Source organism: Kogia breviceps, chromosome 15 (genome assembly GCF_026419965.1).
Source record: "Kogia breviceps isolate mKogBre1 chromosome 15, mKogBre1 haplotype 1, whole genome shotgun sequence".
Classification (NCBI taxonomy): domain Eukaryota; kingdom Metazoa; phylum Chordata; class Mammalia; order Artiodactyla; family Physeteridae; genus Kogia; species Kogia breviceps.
In genome coordinates this window covers 86,884,475-86,905,196 of record NC_081324.1, presented here as the reverse complement: position 1 = coordinate 86,905,196, position 20,722 = coordinate 86,884,475, and the positions used below count along the sequence as shown (strand labels likewise).

Genomic DNA, 20,722 nt, shown 5'->3' with positions numbered 1-20,722 from the left:
AGACTGCTAACCTAGGATTAGGGTAGATTTGGTGTGGCTGACCGCCTGGGTGACAGGCAAATGGTCAACTTAATCTGGACATGTAAGATGATCCTTCCAGGAGTTCCCCGGCAGTCAGCGGTTAGGACTCTGCGCTCTCACTGCTGAGGGCCCGGGTTCAATCCCTGGTCGGGGAACTGAGATCCCACCCGCTGTGCGGCGCAGCCAAGGGAAAAAAAAAAAAAAAAAAAGATCATTTGACAGAGGACACACTGCTGGATATTCTCACCACTGCTAGCAAGCCTGCCCCAAACGTAACTGGTCTATGCATTTAACACAGTTTTCTCATCATTACATCGAAAAGTTAATCCCAGGCTTCTCTGGTGGCGCAGTGGTTAAGAATCCGCCTGCCGATGCAGGGGACACAGCTTCGAGCCCTGGTCCGGGAAGATCCCACATATGCCGCGGAGCAACTAAGCCCGTGAGCCACAACTACCGAGCCTGCCCTCTAGAGCCCACGAGCCACAACCACTGAGCCCACGTGCTGCAACTACCGAAACCCGCGCGCCTAGAGCCCGTGCTCCGCAACAAGGGCAGCCACCGCGAAGAGAAGCCCGCGCACCACAACGAAGAGTAGCCCCCGCTCGCCGCAACTACAGAAAGCCCAGGCGCAGCAACGAAGACCCAACGCAGACAAAAATAAATAAATAAATAAGTAAATAAATAGGTGTTACAATCTCGAGGGATAAGCAGTAAGTGTGGCGGATTATTAAAATGGACCTAGTAAACCGCTCCCTCCCTGCATCCCTGCTTTTTAAGGCCACCTTGAAGATCGTCCCATAATGAGGTAGAGGCTATAGCTCCATGCTTGACTTGCTCGGGCCCACAGACAGTAGCAAACATCACACAGGCAGAAGCTTGCAGCCTGCTCGTGCACTGGTGTCTGCTCTCTCCTGCCGCTGAGCTTAATAAAGGGCGACAGACCACACGGAGAGAGACACCAACTGTCCCAGCCATCCCAGCCGAGGCCCCAGCACGTAAGCAAAGCCCCGCTGGGCTACCCAGCCCCGCTGAGCTGACCCCGGCCAGAAATGCCCAGACAACACAAAGAATAAATGGTAAATGGCTGTCTTAAGGCACTCTGTTTGATGTGATTTGTTACGTAGCAAAAATAACTGATACAGCAGTGAACACATCTGTACCAGTTTGGGAGGGCCACAGGTTTTACAGACAAAGGTGACATTTAAAACTGAGAAGTCAGGGAAAGGGGGGGAAATCATGGAGGATAAACTGGCTTCAGCAGGGAAAAGCTTTCTTTTACGTCTGGCTTAACAGGAGGCAGTTGGAGTCTCATATTTGCTGCTCTATTCAGTCTGCTTCCGTATGTTGCTTTGGCTGAAGTGTATAACGAAAATCCTGCTTCTTGCTGATAGGTAGCTGGAAACGGGAGGAATATTTTCATATGGGCCTTTAAGGAGCCTTTTCAGATCATTATAGGTATTATTCTTGGACATGACACCAAAACTCAATAAATGGTAGCTTCATTCAAGGTTAGTTGCAATATGGAACCTGAAATTATATCATACCCTGATATATTCTAATCCATAGGTCTATCTTGCACTTTGATGGATCTGATATCTATGCATGATTCTGTGATGCCACGAATTAGTCATTTGAAACATATTGGTTCACTGAGTGATGCAGATCTCGCAAATGCTGAACCGTTTCATCACACAGCAGCCAAAAAAAAAAAAATTCACATTTGTTAACACAACCACTGATCTCATCAGGGAAGGATGTAAGCGGAAGCTGTCCACCTCCTGGTGGCTTACCAGATTCTAATCTTGGCTTTAAAATTTAAATGATATCGTTGGCAATAGACACTTCCCGTTGTCTTCCTTGAAGTGACTCACTCAGTTGAGTCATTTTTAAGAAAATGCCCAAGTCTGAGTAACCATAGTTTGCTTATCAGCCCTTCAGATAAAAAATTGCGTTAAGACGTGGCTGGTTCGGTCTGCAACCCCAATACTGCACCAGGGCCTTTGCTCAAGATAACCCCCATCCCTCATTCAGAGGCAGCAGAAAAAGCTGATACATCCTTCCTGTTTCATCACCAGAACATCAAAAAAACACATGTATTCAGAGGTTAATATTTGATAAAAAATTATCATTTTTATGCTTCATCGAGGACATTCTTTTTTTTTTTTTTTTTTTTTTTGCGGTTCGCGAGCCCCTCACTGCTGGTCTCTCCCGTTGCGGAGCACAGGCTCCGGACGCGCAGGCTCAGAGGCCACGGCTCACGGGCCCAGCCGCTCCGCGGCACGTGGGATCTTCCCGGACCGGGGCACGAACCCCCGTCCCCCGCATCGGCAGGCAGACCCAAAACCACTGTGCCACCAGGGAAGCGCTGAGGACATTCTTAAGTGAAAAACTGGCTCTTTTTTTTTTTTTAAACTATAAGTGGGTGATGGTGAATAATCCATCGGTGCAGATGGGTACCCCTGCTTTCATGACGATGAAGGCGTCAGCTGTTTTCCTCGCCACTGCTCTTCACATGGTGAAAAAGGCTTTTGCCTTTCATCACGCCTTTAATAATGTCCGAGCATTATGACAAAATAGGTTTGACTTTGTGCGGATCCTGAAAGAGTCCCAGGGACCCCCCTTTGAGAATTACTGGTCCATCACTGCCACAGGCAGGTGGACAGTCAAACTGATATGCACACGGAACTCGGAGCCAGGAAGCTTTGCCGTTTTTCAGTCATTACATTGCACTGAAAAATGCACCCTCGATTCTCTGCCTGGGGAGTTTGAGGTGAAAAATAAGAATATGCACGCTCTGGTTGCAGGGAATCTTCACGTTCACGTGCACACAGTACTCTGGGCTTTGGCAAAGGTCGACCAGTCCCACAAAAGACTGCATTTGCCCTTGTCCCACTGCAGCCGTTTCCAAGAGTTCGATTTTACAAAGTGAAAGCCTATAGATAAAGAATGTGCATAGCCTGTAAGATGCCACCAACGGGAATAATGCCTCCAGATGACAAGGGCCTGAGTGCTGTGCACAACGGTTTGCTGGTAAAGCACAAGGACCAGCAACGCTAGTGGCCCAGAACAACTGCAGGGGTGACCATCTGAGGAAACAGGATCGTGCCTGCGATCCACCGGAGGAAAGCAACCTTTCAGCTGGCTTTTTCTTTAGTTTTGCAGACAACGGCCCCACCAGTCCTCTACAGAACTCCCCACGGAGGATTCAGATTCCCGCCAGCTCATTTCACCGCCCCCCCCCCGCCAAATCATAATGAATTTTAAAAGTCAGTAAATGCATTAACTTGTAGAGCTGCAAAGCCCTCTACTCATTCAAGTCCTTCAGATAAAGAGTCCAGCCTAGGAAACTCCACCTAAGGGATTGCTACTCCTAACGTGTGCAACGATGCTGCAACACTTACAGTGCATTTACTGCACATTTACATTTACTGCACATTTACAGTGCAGTCCGTAAATCATCCCACCTGAGCACATAAAATGAAAACAGACAAAGCATGAAACGGTCTGGCGGGGACTCCCCTGGTGGCGCAGTGGTTAAGACCCTGCGCTCCCAACGCAGGTGGCCAGGGTTCAATCCCTGGTCAGGGAACTAGATCCCACACGCATGCCGCAACTAAGGAGCCTGTCTGCCGCAACTAAGACCCAGTGCAACCAAACTAATAAATAATTATTTTTAAAAAGAGAGAGAGATTTGCAAAAACAAACAAACAAAAAAAAAACAAAAAAGAAAAGAGCTGGCTATTGGGCTGTTTTTGCAATTCAAGAAGAACAACAAAAAAAAAATCAGTGACGGTCTGAGAGTATCTATATCCAAATAAAAAAACATCAACATATGGGAAACATAACACACTGCTGTGGCCACCATGGGTGGTGCCGATGGGAACCATGTCAGCTCTAATAAAACTGCCTTTCTGTTCTCCGATCCTGCAACTTTGCCAGCATAACCCAAATCAAAACGCGAAATGAACACGTACCCACTGCCTCTGTGCCGTTTCCCTCATTGACTCCGTGAAAGCGACAGCGAATCTAGGAAAGTGAGCAAAAATAATGAAAACGATTAGGGCAGAATCTAATTAACATAACTGTGAAACAGCCCTTTGGAACAAATTGTGAGAGACACGTACGTAGCTGAATTTACAGTGTGATCAATCTTTATGAGTCATGGTCATTGGCTGTTAGATTTCACCTCCACTCACATCCAAAAAAAAAAAGTTCTGTCTGCAGAAAATGAACAAATGAAGCTCAAAACTTCCTATGTTTCTTTTTCCTCATGGAAGGTGAGAGAAGCAGAGATAAAGACAGAAAACAAGAGAGACCTCCTTGGTGGTGCAGTGGTTAAGAATCCACCTGCTAATAACGCAGGGGACACGGGTGCCAGCCCTGGTCTAGGAAGATCCCACATGCCGCGGAGCAACGAAGCCCGTGCGCCACAACTACTGAGCCTGTGCTCCAGAGCCCGTGAGCCACAACTACTGAGCCCACGTGCCACAACTACTGAAGCCCGTGCGCCTAGAGCCCACGCTCTGCAAGGAGAGAAGCCTCCACAACGAGACACCCACGCACTGCAACAAAGACCCAACGCAGCCAAAAACAAAATAAATAAATTTATTTAAAAAAAAAAAAAAAGACAGAAAACAAGATGCACTAGAGAGGCAAGGAACTTAATCATATTCAGGGGCAGGTGGTCCGGTCCGCCGGCTTTGCCAAAGGAAAACTAGGCCAAAGCGTTCAAGGTTTACTGAATGTTCACGGGTTAGGAAAGTTAATGTCCCCGTTCATCGAGAAATGGCGGTCTCCAGCAGCAGCACGGGGTACACGTGGAATGAACCAGGAACATCTTATGGGGCCAGAAAGTAAGAAAGCGCTCAAAACATGGCAGGGGCTTGTCGAAAGGATGCAGGAGTCACAACTCAAAATATCTCCGATGGCCATGGCTGCGGTGATCCGGGCAGCAAAATAAGTAACAGGAGTGATGGGTAACCAACCCACAGAGTCAAATAAAGTAAACAGCCGCGGGTCCGTGTCCATGGAACTAAATAATTGAATGAGTAAATGGGGTCAAACCGACAACTCTTCCTTACAGTAGAATTCCAATCAACAAACGTATGAGTGGTAGAAATAGAAAGCCATCAGGGCGTAAACAGCACAGTAAAAATGGCTGCCACCAAGAACCATTAATAGGGAATTCCCTGGCGGCTGAGTGACTAGGACTCAGCGCTTTCACAGCCGGGACCCGGTTTCTATCCCTGGTCGGGGAACTCAGGTCCCGCAAGCGGCACCTGGCGTGGCCAAGAAAAGAGAAAAAAAAAAAAGACCGTTCGGGCTTCCCTGGTGGCGCAGTGGTTGAGAATCCGCCTGCCGATGCAGAGGACGCGGGTTCGAGCCCCGGTCCGGGAAGATCCCACATGCCGCAGAGCGGCTGGGCCCGTGAGCCGTGGCCGCTGCGCCTGCGCGTCCGGAGCCTGTGCTCCGCAACGGGAGAGGCCACGGCAGCGGGAGGCCCGCGTACCACAAAAAAAAAAAAAAAAAAAAGACCGTTCATAGATGATTCCTCCCCACTGGCATGACCTGGAAAGGGGAGCTCACGCCCCCCTGCCTGTGTCTTCTCCAAGCCTCTTCCTTCTTCCTCCTCCCCACTCTCCCCAAACCAGCCACCAGTCGCAGACACAGCCAATCGCATGCCTCTTACTTAAGGGAGGAATACGGAATCCTCCCCTTTGGGTAGAATAAACGTGAGCAAAGCAGGACGAGACCACATCAGACCCTTTTGCATTTGGGCCCAGGAGGGATGGGGATGCTGGCATCACTTACGAGATGCTCTCCACGCCCCCCGAACACGGGCAAGAAACCCAAATACACTGCATTCTGAGGGCATCAACTTCACTCCAAGAAATGAGGACAAAAAGGAGGGAAAAGCAACTAAATAGCAACTGCAAGGAGTGACGAAACCTTCCTTTGTGGAAATCTGCAAAAATGAGAAACTTATCAAACAGAACAAACTAGGCACGTAAATTGCCTGTCACAGTTCCTGGTCCCTAATTCATTTAACATCTGATAAACATCTGCTATTATTCTTTTCTACTAGTACTAACACCACTGCTGGGACTTCTTGTGCAAAACATCAGGGCACCCCACGTGGCCAGTGAACAAATTACTTGACGGCCTAAAACTTTCAGGAAAAAAAAAAAAAAAAAGACACCAAAAGCAAGAAGAGCCATCGAACAAAGAATAAGGTCAACAACACAGAGACCAAGCAATTTACCCCGTCGCAGCATTTATGAATAAACGCACGAGTGCAGTTCTCAAGGTGGGTGTTGTGGAATGTTAAAGCCACTCACTTGGCAAGCGTGACGCTCTGCTTCTCGGTGAGAATGTCAGCTCCACGTGAGCTGGAATGCTGCTCTGGTCGTGGCCACCTCCCCAGCCCCTGGAGTGTCTGGCACCCAGGAGACGGGCAAAAATACCTGCTGCCTGTATACATGTATAAGTAAGAGAAGGAACAGCTATGCCTTCAATTCCAGCAGGAAGCAGGTGAGGGGGAGGCGTGGGTGGAGAGGGGGAGGAAAGAGCAGGAAAATGTCCCAGGTGTGTGGAGCGGACTCTGTGTGCACGGTAGCCCGGCGGCTGACTGTGACTGTCCCCCACCCACGTGACCGCCCCCACCATCACGTCCTGCTCATTGCGGGCCCCGAGATGAGGCATCAGTAGCAGCTACAGCGTCGGTTGAAGACGGCAGGGAAGGATGAGAGTCGTGGGAAAGTTCTCCTCAAAGGTGCGTGTGAAAATGTTTTCAGAATCAGAGGCGTGAACTGGAGCTAACTTGAAACACACGCCACTTATTCCAGAGCCACAGACAACACGGTCTTTCTTGTGGCTCCTCACATGGAAACAGTGGGCCTGGCTTTACACCCACCTAATAGGTAACCTTTTAAGAGAGTTTCTAGCCCAAAGATCCTTGGAAGATAAAGATATTTAAAATAACACATTCCTACCATTTGCAACAGCCAAGACATGGAAACAACCTAAGTGTCCACTGACAGAGGAATGGATAAAGAAGATGTGGTTCATACATACAATGGAATATTACTCAGCCATAAAAAAGAACAAAATAATGCCATTTGCAGCAACATGGATGGACCTAGAGATGATCATACTAAGTGAAGTAAGTCAGACAGAGAAAGACAAATACCATACGATATCATTTATATGTGAAATCTAAAATGTGGCACAAATGAACTTATCTACGAAACAGAAACAGACTCACGGATGTAGAGAACAGACTGGTGGTTGCTAAGGGGGAGGGGGATTGGGGGAGGGATGGAGTGGGAGGTTGGGGTCAGCAGATGCAAACTAGTATATACAGGATGGATAAACAACAAGGTCCTGCTGTAGAGCACAGGGAACTACATTCAATATCCTGTGATAAACCATCATGGAAAAGAATATTTAAAAAAGAGTGTCTATATGTGTAAAGCTAAATCACTTTGCTGTACAGCATAAAGTAACACAATATTGTAAATCTACTATACTTCAATTAAAAAATAAAATAAAATACTATTTAAGGTAACATAAAAAATAAAATAATACAATTTTTAGGAAAAATATACAAGTACCACTTTTGTACTTCTGCTTGAACACTGCCTTTTCAAAACACACTTACTTTGACATAGAATTCTGTTTGTCAAAAACATCTTTAGTAACACTGAAAAACCATATGAAATTGCCAACATTCAACCAGTTTTGACCTACAAAGCAGTAATTTCACATGCCATTGATTCTGTAATCGTGAGAGTATTTGTGAGGCAATTCATTTCATACAAACTCTCTTTTGCTCATTTGCTTGGCAATGTTAAGTTTTTCTCATATGCACCTGGATAAGACTTCACTAAACAATTTCCACAAATTTCAAATACTCCTTATTTAATTTTGGTGTTTATAACTACCAAATACTTATTATAATAATCATAAGCCAAAAAGTGGATGCTAAAATAAGTTCGCCATACAGGAAAAGTTTTCAGTACTAAAAAAGTTGAAAAATGTACCTTACATCTTATAAGGGAAAAGATAACTATTTAAATGAAACACCTGTTATAAAGCTAGACAAGTTCAATGCTTTGTTCTGCAGACAAGTATGCTGTATTGTGCCAGACAAGAAATCTGTGATTCATGCAATTTCCCTGCCCACTAACTCCAATCAATAACCCCAAATAAAAATCAATGTGTGTTTCAATAACAACACAATGAATAATGCTAATGATAATATCATAAGATGAATTCATTCCATATTGTTTCTCCCAAGCAGAGTGATTTTCCTTCTATGAGACAGTGCATTTACAAACTGCAGGAATCTAAAGGCAATAAATTTTTTAGGGTGTAAGAACAACAAGAAGAAGAAAACCTATGATAGATCACCTTTCGAGGTGAGCCAACACTGTTTTAATACCTTCATTTATTGTAAAACACACGTACATACACGGAGCGTACTCTCTCTTTTAAAAAGGCTGCATTTCCACATTTATGTCCAGGAAGTCTTCAGGAAGAAGCAGGGTCCTGAAATGCAATGCCACCTATTTGTAACCCTAGTTTTAAGGGGCAAGATTGACACCTATCTTTCCCCACAAAAAAAATTAGGCTGCGAAATAGAACCTGGGGTTCTGTCCTTGGTGTGGATCAGAAATGGGACAGTTACATACGCTTGAAGAAGTCTGGATTCCCACGGCTTCTCAGCCATGCGAGGGCTACAGACGAGCCACAGAAAATTCATGGTCAGTACAGCTTTGTTATACAGCAGAAACGAACACACCATTGTAAAGCAATCATACTCTAATAAAGATGTTAAATAATAATAATAATTTTTTTAAAAAAAGAAAGAAGAAAGAAAATTCATGGTTGGCCACTTACTGGGGACACAGAAGCAACCTCAATGTCAATCAACAGACGAATGGATAAGAAAAATGTGGCATATGCACATACACTAGAATACTCTTCAGCCTTAAAAAAGGAGGACACCCTGACATCTGCAACAACACAGATGAACCTGGGACACATTTATGCTCAGGGAAACAAGCCAGACGCGGAAGGACAAATACCGTATGATTCTACGGACACGTGGAATCTAAAGTAGTCAAACTCACGCAAGCCTGAGTAGCATGGGAGGGGTTGGGAGAGGGGGAAACAGAGGGAGGGGAAAACAGGGAGGTATTAGTCAAAGGTCACAAAGTTTCAGTTGTACAAGATGAATATGCCCTAGAGCTCTCCTGTGCGGCAGAGAGCCTACAAGTAATTGTGTAAACAATTTGCTAAGAGGGTAGATTTTCTGTTAAGTGTTCTTATCATAAAAATTAAAATAAAATAATAAAAATAAAGAAGGTGGGAGTAAACTTTTGGAGGTGATGGATGTGGTTACAGCATAAATGGTGATGATGGTTTCAAGGGTATACACGGATCTCCAGACTCATCAAGTTGTGTGCGTTGATTACGTACAGCTTTTTGCATGGCAATCATTCCTCAGGAAAGTGGTTAAAAAATTAATAAAGCAATGTGTCCACGTTTTAAAAATTCATCACCTGTTTTGTGTCTTTTTTTCCACAATGATTCAAAAATTTACTAGAGTTGAAAGGATGCTTCAACGGTACTGGTTGGGTTTTCGGTAAGTTTTGAATTCAGGGTGATTCGATGGCAGGTGAGACTCTGAATCATCAGCAGCCAGTGGGTGCACGGGGGTTCGAGACCACATCCACCCACGTCAACCCTTCCGTGGAATCACCCCAGAAAGCCTGCCAAGAAGAGTGCTTTGCTTTGCTTTGCTTTGGGTGCGCGTGTATATTTCTTCTTTCGATTTCATTAGCGCTTTTTTTCACAACTTTTATATGAACAGAGAGGATTTGTATGTTATTATGATGTTAGTTATTATGACTGTGATTGTTATAAAGAGAAAATGGGGTGTTTTTGTTTCCCCACCAAGCCTTCCAGTTCACTCCAGAATGCTGTAGAGATATTATCATTTTCTAAGAATGCCTCAACACAGAAAAGGTTGGCAAGTACAGCTCCGGGTTCTCAGCCAGGGGCAATAACTACTCCCATCCCAGGGGCTAGAAGTGTGGGCAGGTGCGTTTAACTGCTGCGGTACCCGGCAGGTGCTGTGGACACACAGTGTCCAGAGTCAGGGACATGCAGGGCAGCCCCACAGTGAAGAACTATCCTGCCCAAAATACCCACAGCGACCCTACTGAGAAATCCACTCGCTGGCTGCTCTCACAAACTGTTCGTATACAGCCCCGAGATCCGTATACGAAGATCCACATCAAAGAGATTCCACGTGACACAACCAGAAAGATGAAAATTACCACAGAAAACATCTCGTTGGTGAAGGCAAATATACAGTAAAGGTGGTAAATCAGCTGTGTATAAAGCTAGTAGGAAGGTTAAAAGACAAAGAGTAGGAAAATCACCTGTATACCCCAATCTACCTAGTTAATGGAGATGCAAAACAAAAAGATGTAAAATACGACGTCAGAAACAGTAAATGTTGCGGGGAGCAGGGTGGGGAAGTAAAAAGGCAGCGTTGTTAAAATGTGCTTGAACTTAAGAGAACAGCAAGTTAAAATAATCACATAGATGGATAGACAGTAAATACAGTACGTAACTATGTAACATCTTTGTATGGTGACAGATGGAAACTAGACTTATACTGGGATCATCTTCAAATCTAGACACATATTGAATCACTATGTTGTGTAACAGGAACTAACATAGGGTTATAGGTCAATCACCCTTCAAAACCAACCAGTCAAACAAACAAACTGAGAGAAAAAGAGACCGAATTCGGGGTGACCAGAGGCGGGGAGGGGGGAAGGGGCATTTCGATGGAGGCAACCAGAGGTACAAACTTCCAGGTGTAAAGGTAAATAAGTCCCAGGGATGTCACGTACAACATGATACATATAATTAACCCTGCCGTATGTTATACGTGAAAGTTGAGCAAGTAAATCCTAAGAGTTCTCACCACAAGGAAAAAAGGTGTTTTTTTTTCTATTTATTCAAATTTGTATCCATACGAGATGATGAATGTTCTGTAAACTTACACAGTTTCAAGTACGCAAGTCAAATCATTATGTTGTACAGCTTAAACTTACACAGTGCTGCATGTCACTCGTATCTCAAGAAAACTGGAAAAAATATTTTACTTGGGCAAACCTGACGCAAAGTCAACCCCAAGCTTGAGTTTATCCATACCGTCTCTTAGCAAGAATTCTGTTTCTTCCACCACTCAGAACATTCTAAGCACGTTCGTCCAATATTAACTGTAGTCAAAGAACTATTCAAGTGCAATAGCTTGTTTACAATGACTGTTTCTGGCAAAATAAACAGGCACCGAATGAAAGGAAAGATGAACAAAAAGAAAGAAATTGATTCTACACCGTAACATGTAAACCTCCCAAACTACTGGTTTCCTCTGTCTTTTTGTGTCAGTGCATTTCACCCAAAAGGGCTGGATGCTTAACTGCTCTGAAACTCTCGTAAGTATTACCTGGCTTCTTCTAGGACTTTCCCCATCACTTTGTTTTTTTCTCCCTGCTTAACGTCTTCATTTAAATCAGTTCCACCGAAGATGATTCCAAAAGGAATTCCATGACCTGCAAAATAGGATAATTAACAAAAAGCACAGTTTACCTTTGGAAACACCCCTTGCTAACCATCCCAAAGCGACGATATCAAAAACTGAAGTTCCCAGAACGCAGGGAGCATGTTTGGTTGTTTGCTGAATTTTACCCAGCTCTTCTGAAGAGAACAGGTGTCACTGTTATGAACATGACATGGGGTTCATCACGTGAGACAAGACGATTTTAAATCAATTTGCTTTCAATTTTAACACATGAAAAATGCTGTTAGCCTCCATCTATCAAAGCCAAGCGTATCGTTCGGAAATGGGTTAACCTGGAGCTGCTGGTGTTTATGACAGAAAAAGAGGGCTTCAAGTTTAGATCTGCTGTTCATAATAACAGTCACCGTGCTGGCAAGGAACCAAGAGGGAGAGGAAAGAGACACAGACTGTATCTTCAGGCACACACAGTACAACAGCAGCGATGAGACGTGGAGGGCACAAGTATATGGGAACCAAAAATACTGGAGATGTTGCGCGTGTCAAGTGGAAACGGATCCCCCCCCGGGGAGCACACTTATTCTGAACGAAGGGCCCTGGGCTGATGGAAGGCGCGTTCCCTGGCTTGGTCATTTCACAAGGCGCCAAGCGCGCACAGACCAAGTTAAACAGAGTGCTCATCAAACAGGGCTCCCCAGAAGGACTTCCCAAGGTCAATAAAGATTTCAAAAGAGCAAAGGCAAACCGCTAAACAGACCAGATCTAACTTGAGTCCATACTGGGGTTTCTCAAACAAGCCATCTCTACCGAGATTCAACATGTAAGTGGAAAAGGTGCAGAACTTTCCTTGTATTTGCCTTAGAAGTGTTTTGTCACGCAAATGCGCAGATTCTATCTTTTTTCTTTCTGGTGAAGTGCCTCTCAGTTCACTGAGAAGAATTCAGCCTTTAGGTACTAAGCACACCAATAACACAGAAGAGGTACAGAAAGGCTGTAAGTTAAAAACTCAAATGAAAACTTAAAAAAAATTTTTTTTAAGTAAAAAAAAAAATCAAGTGCATTTTGATTAACACAATATGTATGTAGGAAAACAATAAACATACATTTCTCTGTACAAAGAACACCTGTGAAAGGATAAACAGAAAAAACCTAGCTGCTGTTGCCTCTATAGAAGGGACCCTGGCAGTCCAGTGGTTAGGGCTCAATGCTTTCACTGAGGGCCCAGGTTCAAGCCCTGGCTGGGGAACTAAGATTCCACAAGCTGAAGGCGTGGCCAAAAGAAACAAGAAGGAACCCGGAAGATGACAGATCTGGAACAGGAGAGAAACTTACTTCTTTTCTCTCTAGAACATTTTATATTGTTTGCATTTCTTACTACGGACCGGTGTGACCTTTTCCAAAAATACAAAACAGCCAGGCAGACACAGAAAGGCAAGTGTGGTAGAGATGACTCCTCTTCTGCCATGGGCTTAGACTTTGGGGGATGCTGAGACAGGGTGAATGAGTTTAGCACGTGGGATGGACTTGAATCTTTGGGGACCAGAGAAAGGTCCGTGGTAGGTAGAATAACAGCCTCCAAAGATGTCCATCTGTAATTCCTGGAATCTATGAATATGTTACACAGCAAAGGGAAATTAAGGTTTTGACTAATCTCTTCCTCTGTTTCTTGTTGAGAACATGCTTTAGGCTTGAACCTAAGGGAAGAGGCAGCATCAGGTATCTGATTAAGAACCCAGGTTCAGGAAACCACGAGGTTTTTTCTCAGCCAACTACTGGGAGTGACCGATTTTCAGCATAAGCGCTGATTTGGAAAGATCGCTAAGTTATGTACTTAAATATACAAAGTAAGGCCTGTATATGAAGAGAGGGTCCAACTTCCTATGGTGTGGGAAGCAAGAGAGAGAGCTGGAAGATTAAATAAGGTTTGATACAGTGCAGGGAAACAGGAAGTCACCTTTAGCAATGAAACATCTGAAAATTTCAGAAGTTGACACCTTTTGCTGAGCGAAGTGTTATCCCCGTATGATGATTACTGTAGGTAATTTGGGGCCTCAAGTGACATACTATCTCCTGAAAAGCTGTCACTGCCATGTCATTTAATTCATATTTGGAAAAAGCCACTCACGGCTCAACAAGAAAATTATCTGCCCTGCATCTTCTCGGTGGCCACTGGGCTCTCAGTGAACTCGAATTGGCCTTGGGAGGGTTAAGAAGAAATATCCAAAAATTGTAGCTAAAGCCAAGAGGATAACTGCATGCACATCCTTTCGAGGTCCAAGGAGGCAGTGTTTTTTGTTTTTGTTTTTAATTTATTTTTATTAATTTATTTTTGGCTGCATTGGGTCTTCGTTGCTGCGCACGGGCTTTCTCTAGCTGTGGCGAGCGGGGGCCACTCTTCTTCGTGGTGCGCGGGCTTCTCACAGCAGGGGGCACGGGTTCAATCCCTGGTTGGAGAACTAAGATCCCGCATGCCATGCATGCAGCATGGCCAAAAAAGAAAAGGAAAGAAAAGAAAGCCCCAAAGCTTACGGTTGATTGCCCTGCCGGACATAACCAGTTCTGTAGCTAACCTAATCCTAGCCTATTCAAATCTCAGTCCCTCCGTGGATGGATCTAGAGACTGTCATACAGAGTGAAGTAAGTCACAAGGAGAAAAACAAATATCGTATATCAACGCATATATGTGGAAACTAGAAAAATGGTACAGATGAACCGGTTTGCAGGGCAGAGATAGAGACACAGCTGTAGAGGACAAACGTATGGACACCAAGGGGGGAAAGTGGGGGTGGGGGTGGGATGAACTGGGCGATTGGGACTGACATGTAGACACTGATGTGTATACAATGGATGACTAGTAAGAACCTGCTGCATCAAAAAAATAATAAAATTCAAAAAAAAAATCTCAGTCCCTCAAATGCTCTTTAAACGGGCTTTAGCATCTTAGTAGTTTCTTCATTAATAAATCAGTTGAATAAACTCTCTCCTATGTGCTCACTTCTATATTTTGTGAAAGAGTCCCATTTTTAACTTTTGAAAATTAGACTTTGAGTTAAGAAATACACATCAAAAACATTCAGGATAAAACTCTTCATGCTGTAGGGACTTCCCTGGTGGCGCAGTGGTTAAGAATCCGCCTGCCAGTGCGGGGGACATGGGTTCAAGCCCTGGTCCGGGAAGATCCCACGTGCCACAGAGCAGCTAAGCCCGTGCACCACAACTACTGAGCCTGCGCTCAAGAGCCCGCGAGCCACAACTACTGAACCCTGCGCGCCTAGAGCCCGTGCTCCGCAACAAGAGAAGCCACCGCAATGAGAAGCCCGCGCACCTCAATGAAGACCCTAAGCAGGCAAAAATAAATAAATTTATTTAAAAAAAAAAACTTGTAAAAAAAAAGACTCTTCATGTTGTAAAAACATCTTCAGTATATGTGCATCCATTCTCAACTGGTGTAGTGACACTGTTTTTAGAGAAGGACTCCATTTAGAAGAGCAAAGCACAAAGATGACTGTATCCCTTCCATTTCTGAGCGGGGATAAGCTGCTTCATCGATGATTAAGTTGAAGTCGCAGGCGCTCTGGTCTTGTGACCGCTAGTACTCCACCTTTGGGGAAGGGGGTTTACCTGGCAAAAGTCTACCCCCTCTGTATAGATGAAGAGCCATAGCTGCCTCCAAGCTCTCAGCCTTGATGAAGCTGGAGATTTCGGATGGGCTTTCAAAGTCCAAGGCATCTTTCAGAATACACACGTGACCCGCAGCTTCTAGATGGTCCCTTTATCAAAAAATACACAGAGAAAGAAAAAGACAGGAGAGAAAAACATTAAAAGGGCACAAGTTGCTGCTGTGGTTAAAACTGAAAACCAATCCAAAGATCAGTCAAATCAAGAGTTAATAATACATATTTTCTGAATTGTCCTTTAGAGACAATCCACCTAAAACACATTCGTCCACCAGTCTCAGATACCAGGATTGGGACTGGGACCATATGGCTGGGACCGAGGCCAGCAGGATGAAGGGATAATTCAGGAAGGCTTGGCAGCCTTGAGACACAAGGCACCCACGGCCATTTCCAGCGAAATTTGCTGTACCAGAAAGCTCCCTTCCCTTCTTTAATTCTTTGATTTCGCTTTTTTCTCCTGTTTCTCAAAGTTTGTGTTTAGGCATCTGTGACTCAGTTTTTAATCAAGAATTCAAAAGTCACCCATTATCAGAGCTTCAAGAAATACTCCATGGCCTTTCCATTCTACCTCCCAAATATCTTTCAAATATGTCTCTTTTCTTCTCATCCCGGCTCAGTTCCTTGCAACAGAAATCTAAAATACAAATCCAATAAACCAAAAGGAAACTTCCTGAATGGCAGAAATAGCATGAGCAAAATCAAAGGGCAACTGAGAAACTGGGGGGGAAAAACCCCAACTATTTACAACACTTACAAAAGGAAAGAAGCTAATTTGCTTAATATATAAAGAACTCTCATAAATCAATAAGAAAAAAACCTAACAACCCAATAAAAAAAAATTAGGTATCACCATAAAATTGCAGTCCGTGACAAACAAAACAAAACAAAACAAAAACAAAAAAACCCCTACAATTGGGCTTTTAAATATGAGAAATGGTGATCAACTTCAGGCATCCTTTTAACGTAGAAAATTTGTAAAGAACAAAAGTCTGCCCATGGCTTCATGAAATAAACGTTCCTATACTGGGTAAACTGGTACAACCTCTTCTGTGGGCAAAGTAGAAACAGCTAATATATTTTAAATGCACAAACTCTGTGACCAAACAACTCCACTTCTCAGAACTGATTCCAAAGACACACTCGGATATGAGTGCAAAACACGCACCCAAGAATAAGCACCGAGGCTATGCCCGAAGTAGCAAAAAGACTAACACTGACCAAAGTGTGCATCAGTAGGAGACCAGAAAAGAGTGCAGATCACTGTGAAGTCATTTGGAATGAACTCCAAGACACGTTGTTAATGAAAAGAGGACACATTGTTAAAGAAGTGTTCTTCTTCACAAGGTGAAGAACATTTTGTGCATATATAGTATGTGTGCACAGAACATCTCTAGAAGGATACAGAAGGGATAGATAATAATGATTCTGTCTAAAGAGGACCAGGGACCAGGGTGGGGGAGAGATTATCTTCTCATCACACACCATTTTGCATGGCTGGATTCTTTGACCAGGTGCATATATTATCTTTTAAAATTGTTTGAGGTGCACGTGAATATACAACCAATCCAACCAGGTTCATTAAAACCCTCAAATGGGGACTCCCCTGGCGGTCCAGTGGTTAAGACTCTGTGCTTCCACTGCAGGGGAGGCGGGTTTGACCCCTGCTTGGGGAACTAAGATTCTGCATGCTGCATGGCACAGTCAAAAAAAAAAATTTTAAAAACAAAACAAAAAACCTCAAATGGCTTGGGGTAGTCAGCCCAACTGTCAACTCCATGAGAATGGGGCCTGGATCTGTCTTGCTTACTGAATAAACTAATGGCTGCATGTGTCTCTGGGGTCAAGTCCAAACGCCCTAGCCTCGCACACAGCACCCTTCATAGCTTGCAGCCCCTGCACAGCCGGGCGCATCCCACTCTTGACACCCTTAGCTCCAGTCCAGCCCTTCCACCTGCAGGACACCCAACGCATCATGTCTTCTGAGCCCCATGACCATGTCCTGACATTCCCCAGTGCCAGCTCCCTTCGGGGAAATCTGACAGCCCCTGCTCCTAACACAGCCGTCCCTCTCACTGTTTCCATTGTTCTCCGAGCCCACTGCTCCCACAATCACTCTGGGATGCAATTATATGAACAAGGCAGTCACATCATACTTAGTGCTTCTATTACAGAATCAATAACCTACAAGGACCTACTGTATAGCACAGGGAACTATACTCAATATCTCGTAATAACCTATAATGGAAAAGAATCGGAAAAAGAATATGTGTGTGTGTGTGTGTGTGTGTGTGTGTGTGTGTGTGTGTGTGTAGAGAACTGAATCACTTTGTGGTACACCTGAAACTAATGCGACATTGTAAATCAACCATATTCAAAAAAAAAAAAAAAAAATGGAAAAAACAAACAGAAAAACACAAAATCAGCACACAGGTGGCAATCAAGGACACTTAAAATGACCCTTGAAAATCTCTTAAATCATCCAGAAGATACTAGAGTACAAAGTTGAGACCCGATATAGCCATTTTCCCCCCTAACTCCAGCAATAATAAAGATTGTTACTCTTCAGCTGAACACCAGATGGATTAGCTGGCTGGCACTCAGGGGCAACAGTGTATCAAATAATAACAGTAAACAGAGAAGAATGAAGGATCTAGAATCTTGGAGCAAAATGACCATAAAATGACCAACCTGCTTATACCATGGGAGCCTCAGGGGAACTCAGGACCTCTGAAGAAACCTTACATTCAAATCCTCAACCTGCACCCACTCTGGGGAATATGGTGAGAATCATCACCTACTTTACTACGGGAAGCTGAATTTCTCTCTCTCTCTCTCTCTCTCTCTCTCTCTCTCTCTCTCTCTTCTCTTTTGTGTTGTAAATTAAATGCACTCGACTGCAGCTGTCACTGGGCCAAGAAAGAAAAACTAAGGCCTGGAGACTTGAGTTGGCTTCTGCTCTTGAAGCGTGCTGGGTATCTTGATCTTATCATTTCCACTGTTAATGCTGATCCAATCACTGCCACCGCCCCACGCACCCCTGAACTCATCTGGAAATGCTGAAGGCAACTAACTGTTAGGCAGAGCCAGGACAGAAGCCTGCAGGCAGTCTAGCTATCAGCTCGCTTCAGCCTAAAAATACACATCACGCAAAACTTAAGGATGCGATGTGCTTCAGAGGATGGGTGAAATAATTGTTATTCATCTTCTTAAAACTTTAAAATGAGAAGCCAAAAATAAAAAGGTGTTAATACATGGAAAAGAGACAATTTGAATTCTACTTAGGAAATCCATACCTGAGAGATTTCTGGCTGATGCAGGATCTATAGGGGAGGGCATATGGGATGGGGGTGGTTAGGTACAGATAACGGCTCATTCTTGATTTATTAAACCTATTTTCAAATGGCATTTCAACACTAGCTTTATTCATTCATTCATTCATTCATTTATTTATGGCTGTGTTGGGTCTTCGTTTCCGTGCGAGGGCTTTCTCTAGTTGCGGTGAGCAGGGGCCACTCTTTATGGCGGTGCGCAGGCCTCTCACTGCTGTGGTCCCTCCCGTTGCGGAGCACAGGCTCCGGACGCGCAGGCCCAGCGGCCACGGCTCACGGGCCCAGTCGCTCCGCGGCACGTGGGATCTTCCCGGACCGGGGCACGAACCCGCGTCCCCTGCATCGGCAGGCGGACTCGCAACCGCTGCGCCACCAGGGAAGCCCAAAACTTCCCAGTTTTAACCACCTCCCCTCCAAGTTATTTCCTGCTCCTTCAATGCCAACACTGTTTGTTACTCCCTTAAGTCTCCAAAAGTTCACAGGTCTGCTTTTCCCCTTTCCTTTATTGATAAGAATCAGTAAAGCTTTCACTCTGAATCGTGTGGCCTCCACAGCATCCATTGCCATGTCCCCGCTTTCTGCAGCCTTGAATGTCTCCGTCACTCATTTGAACGGGAAGCACCCAACCCCCGATCCAACCAGAGCACCCCACCTATGCACACTCCCACCCCGGGGTGTGCGATCTGGGACTTGTGGCTGTACTTTCAGACACTCAGACTCACTGTTTCTTGCTGGGCTTGAACTGGATGCATGTAGGGTTGGGATGTGCGAGGAAAGAAAACCTGACAGGAGTGGGAAGTGGACCCAAGACACAGAGAGCCATTGACTCCTGCCCATGTCATCTTAGCTGCAAAATCACGCCTGAAGCCGCCCCACCTCCAGACTTTTTATAGGATGAGCAGTGAAATCCCAGTCCTTGTCCAGGCCGATTGGGGTTGGGTTTTCAGTGACGTGAGGCTGAAAATCTCTGCAAGGATTATAGACCAGCAGCTTAGAGCCTTTCTTGTTCGCTGATATAAAATCCACTTGTTGCATCTAGCTCCTTGTATGCCTTCAGAATCTCCGGCCACAGAGGGTTATCTTTCCCCCATGCCCCTCCATCCCTTCCACGGCAACAGCCCTCTGACCTCAGAGGGTCCCAAAGCCCCTCCCAGTCTCCCGTTTCTTGTTCCGAGAAAAGGGCTTTAGTCTCCTAGACCCTCCCTGAATTCCAAAGAGTAGACTAAAGCAGTCACTAATTAGGGAAAGGAAGGGGGACACAGAAACAGAGTAGAAGCAGTCAAGAAACAATAGTTCAAAACAACAAAAACAAAAATAAATAGAAAAGGAAAAAAATTTTTTAAAAAGAAGAAAAAAAAAAAGAAACAATAGTTCAGTGATAAAACAGAGTCCTAGATCCTCCTGAAGTGATACAGATAACAATCTGATGCATCTCTTTGAGTTGTTCTGCAAAGAACTAAGACCCCTCACCCAGGTGGAGGGTGGTGGCTATGCACTGAGCGTAAGCATGTGGACCCTGAGGATTGAGAGTCCAAGAACATCACTCTGTTACCTCCCCACCAACCAATCAAAAGAAAGGCAGCCACCCTGCAGCCCTCATCCCAAATGCTGCCTTTAAAAACGCTTCCCTGAAAACCACTGGGGAGCTTGGGTCTTTGGAGCACGAGCTGCCCATTCTCCTTGCTTGGCGCCCTGCAATAAACACTGTACTTTCCTTCACCACAACCCGGTGTCAGTAGATTGGCTTTGCTGTGCATCGGGAGAGTGGACCCAAGGTTCGGCTGCGTAACACAGTGAGAAGTGTCCAACACTCACTCGGCAGCACACACCAGAGCCCCACGAGCATCTCTGACATCTTGTCTCTCCTCTGCTGCATCATCCCAGGTCCTTCCAAATCATTTTCGAATCTATACTCTCCCTCCCTATGTTGCCACCTCAGTCCCTCGCTCTGCAATCCTGTTAGCATTCAATCCGGAACCTTCACTGTGGCAATGATTTGGCTCACGCCTGCCAGGCCAGCTGCCTCGGCTTCTCAACTCCACAAGCCCCTTCCTGCCTCGGGGCATCCGCACATACAGGTCCCTTGGCCAGGA

At 44.9% G+C, this 20,722-nt stretch overlaps 1 protein-coding gene across 4 annotated transcripts in view; it reads right to left on the bottom strand.

Moving 5' to 3' along the window:
- The window catches only part of GLT1D1 (glycosyltransferase 1 domain containing 1), a 139,710-nt gene that overhangs the window by 99,689 nt on the left and 19,299 nt on the right, over nt 1-20,722 (bottom strand). For all 4 annotated transcript variants that reach the window (XM_059040032.2, XM_059040031.2, XM_067015552.1 and 1 more), the window contains 3 exons: nt 15,245-15,393; nt 11,552-11,657; nt 3,996-4,047 (listed from right to left, as the gene is read on the bottom strand). In XM_059040032.2, the coding sequence (XP_058896015.1) occupies nt 3,996-4,047; nt 11,552-11,657; nt 15,245-15,284 (198 nt within the window). In that variant the 5' untranslated portion in view covers nt 15,285-15,393. The remainder of the gene's footprint in view (nt 1-3,995; nt 4,048-11,551; nt 11,658-15,244; nt 15,394-20,722) is intronic.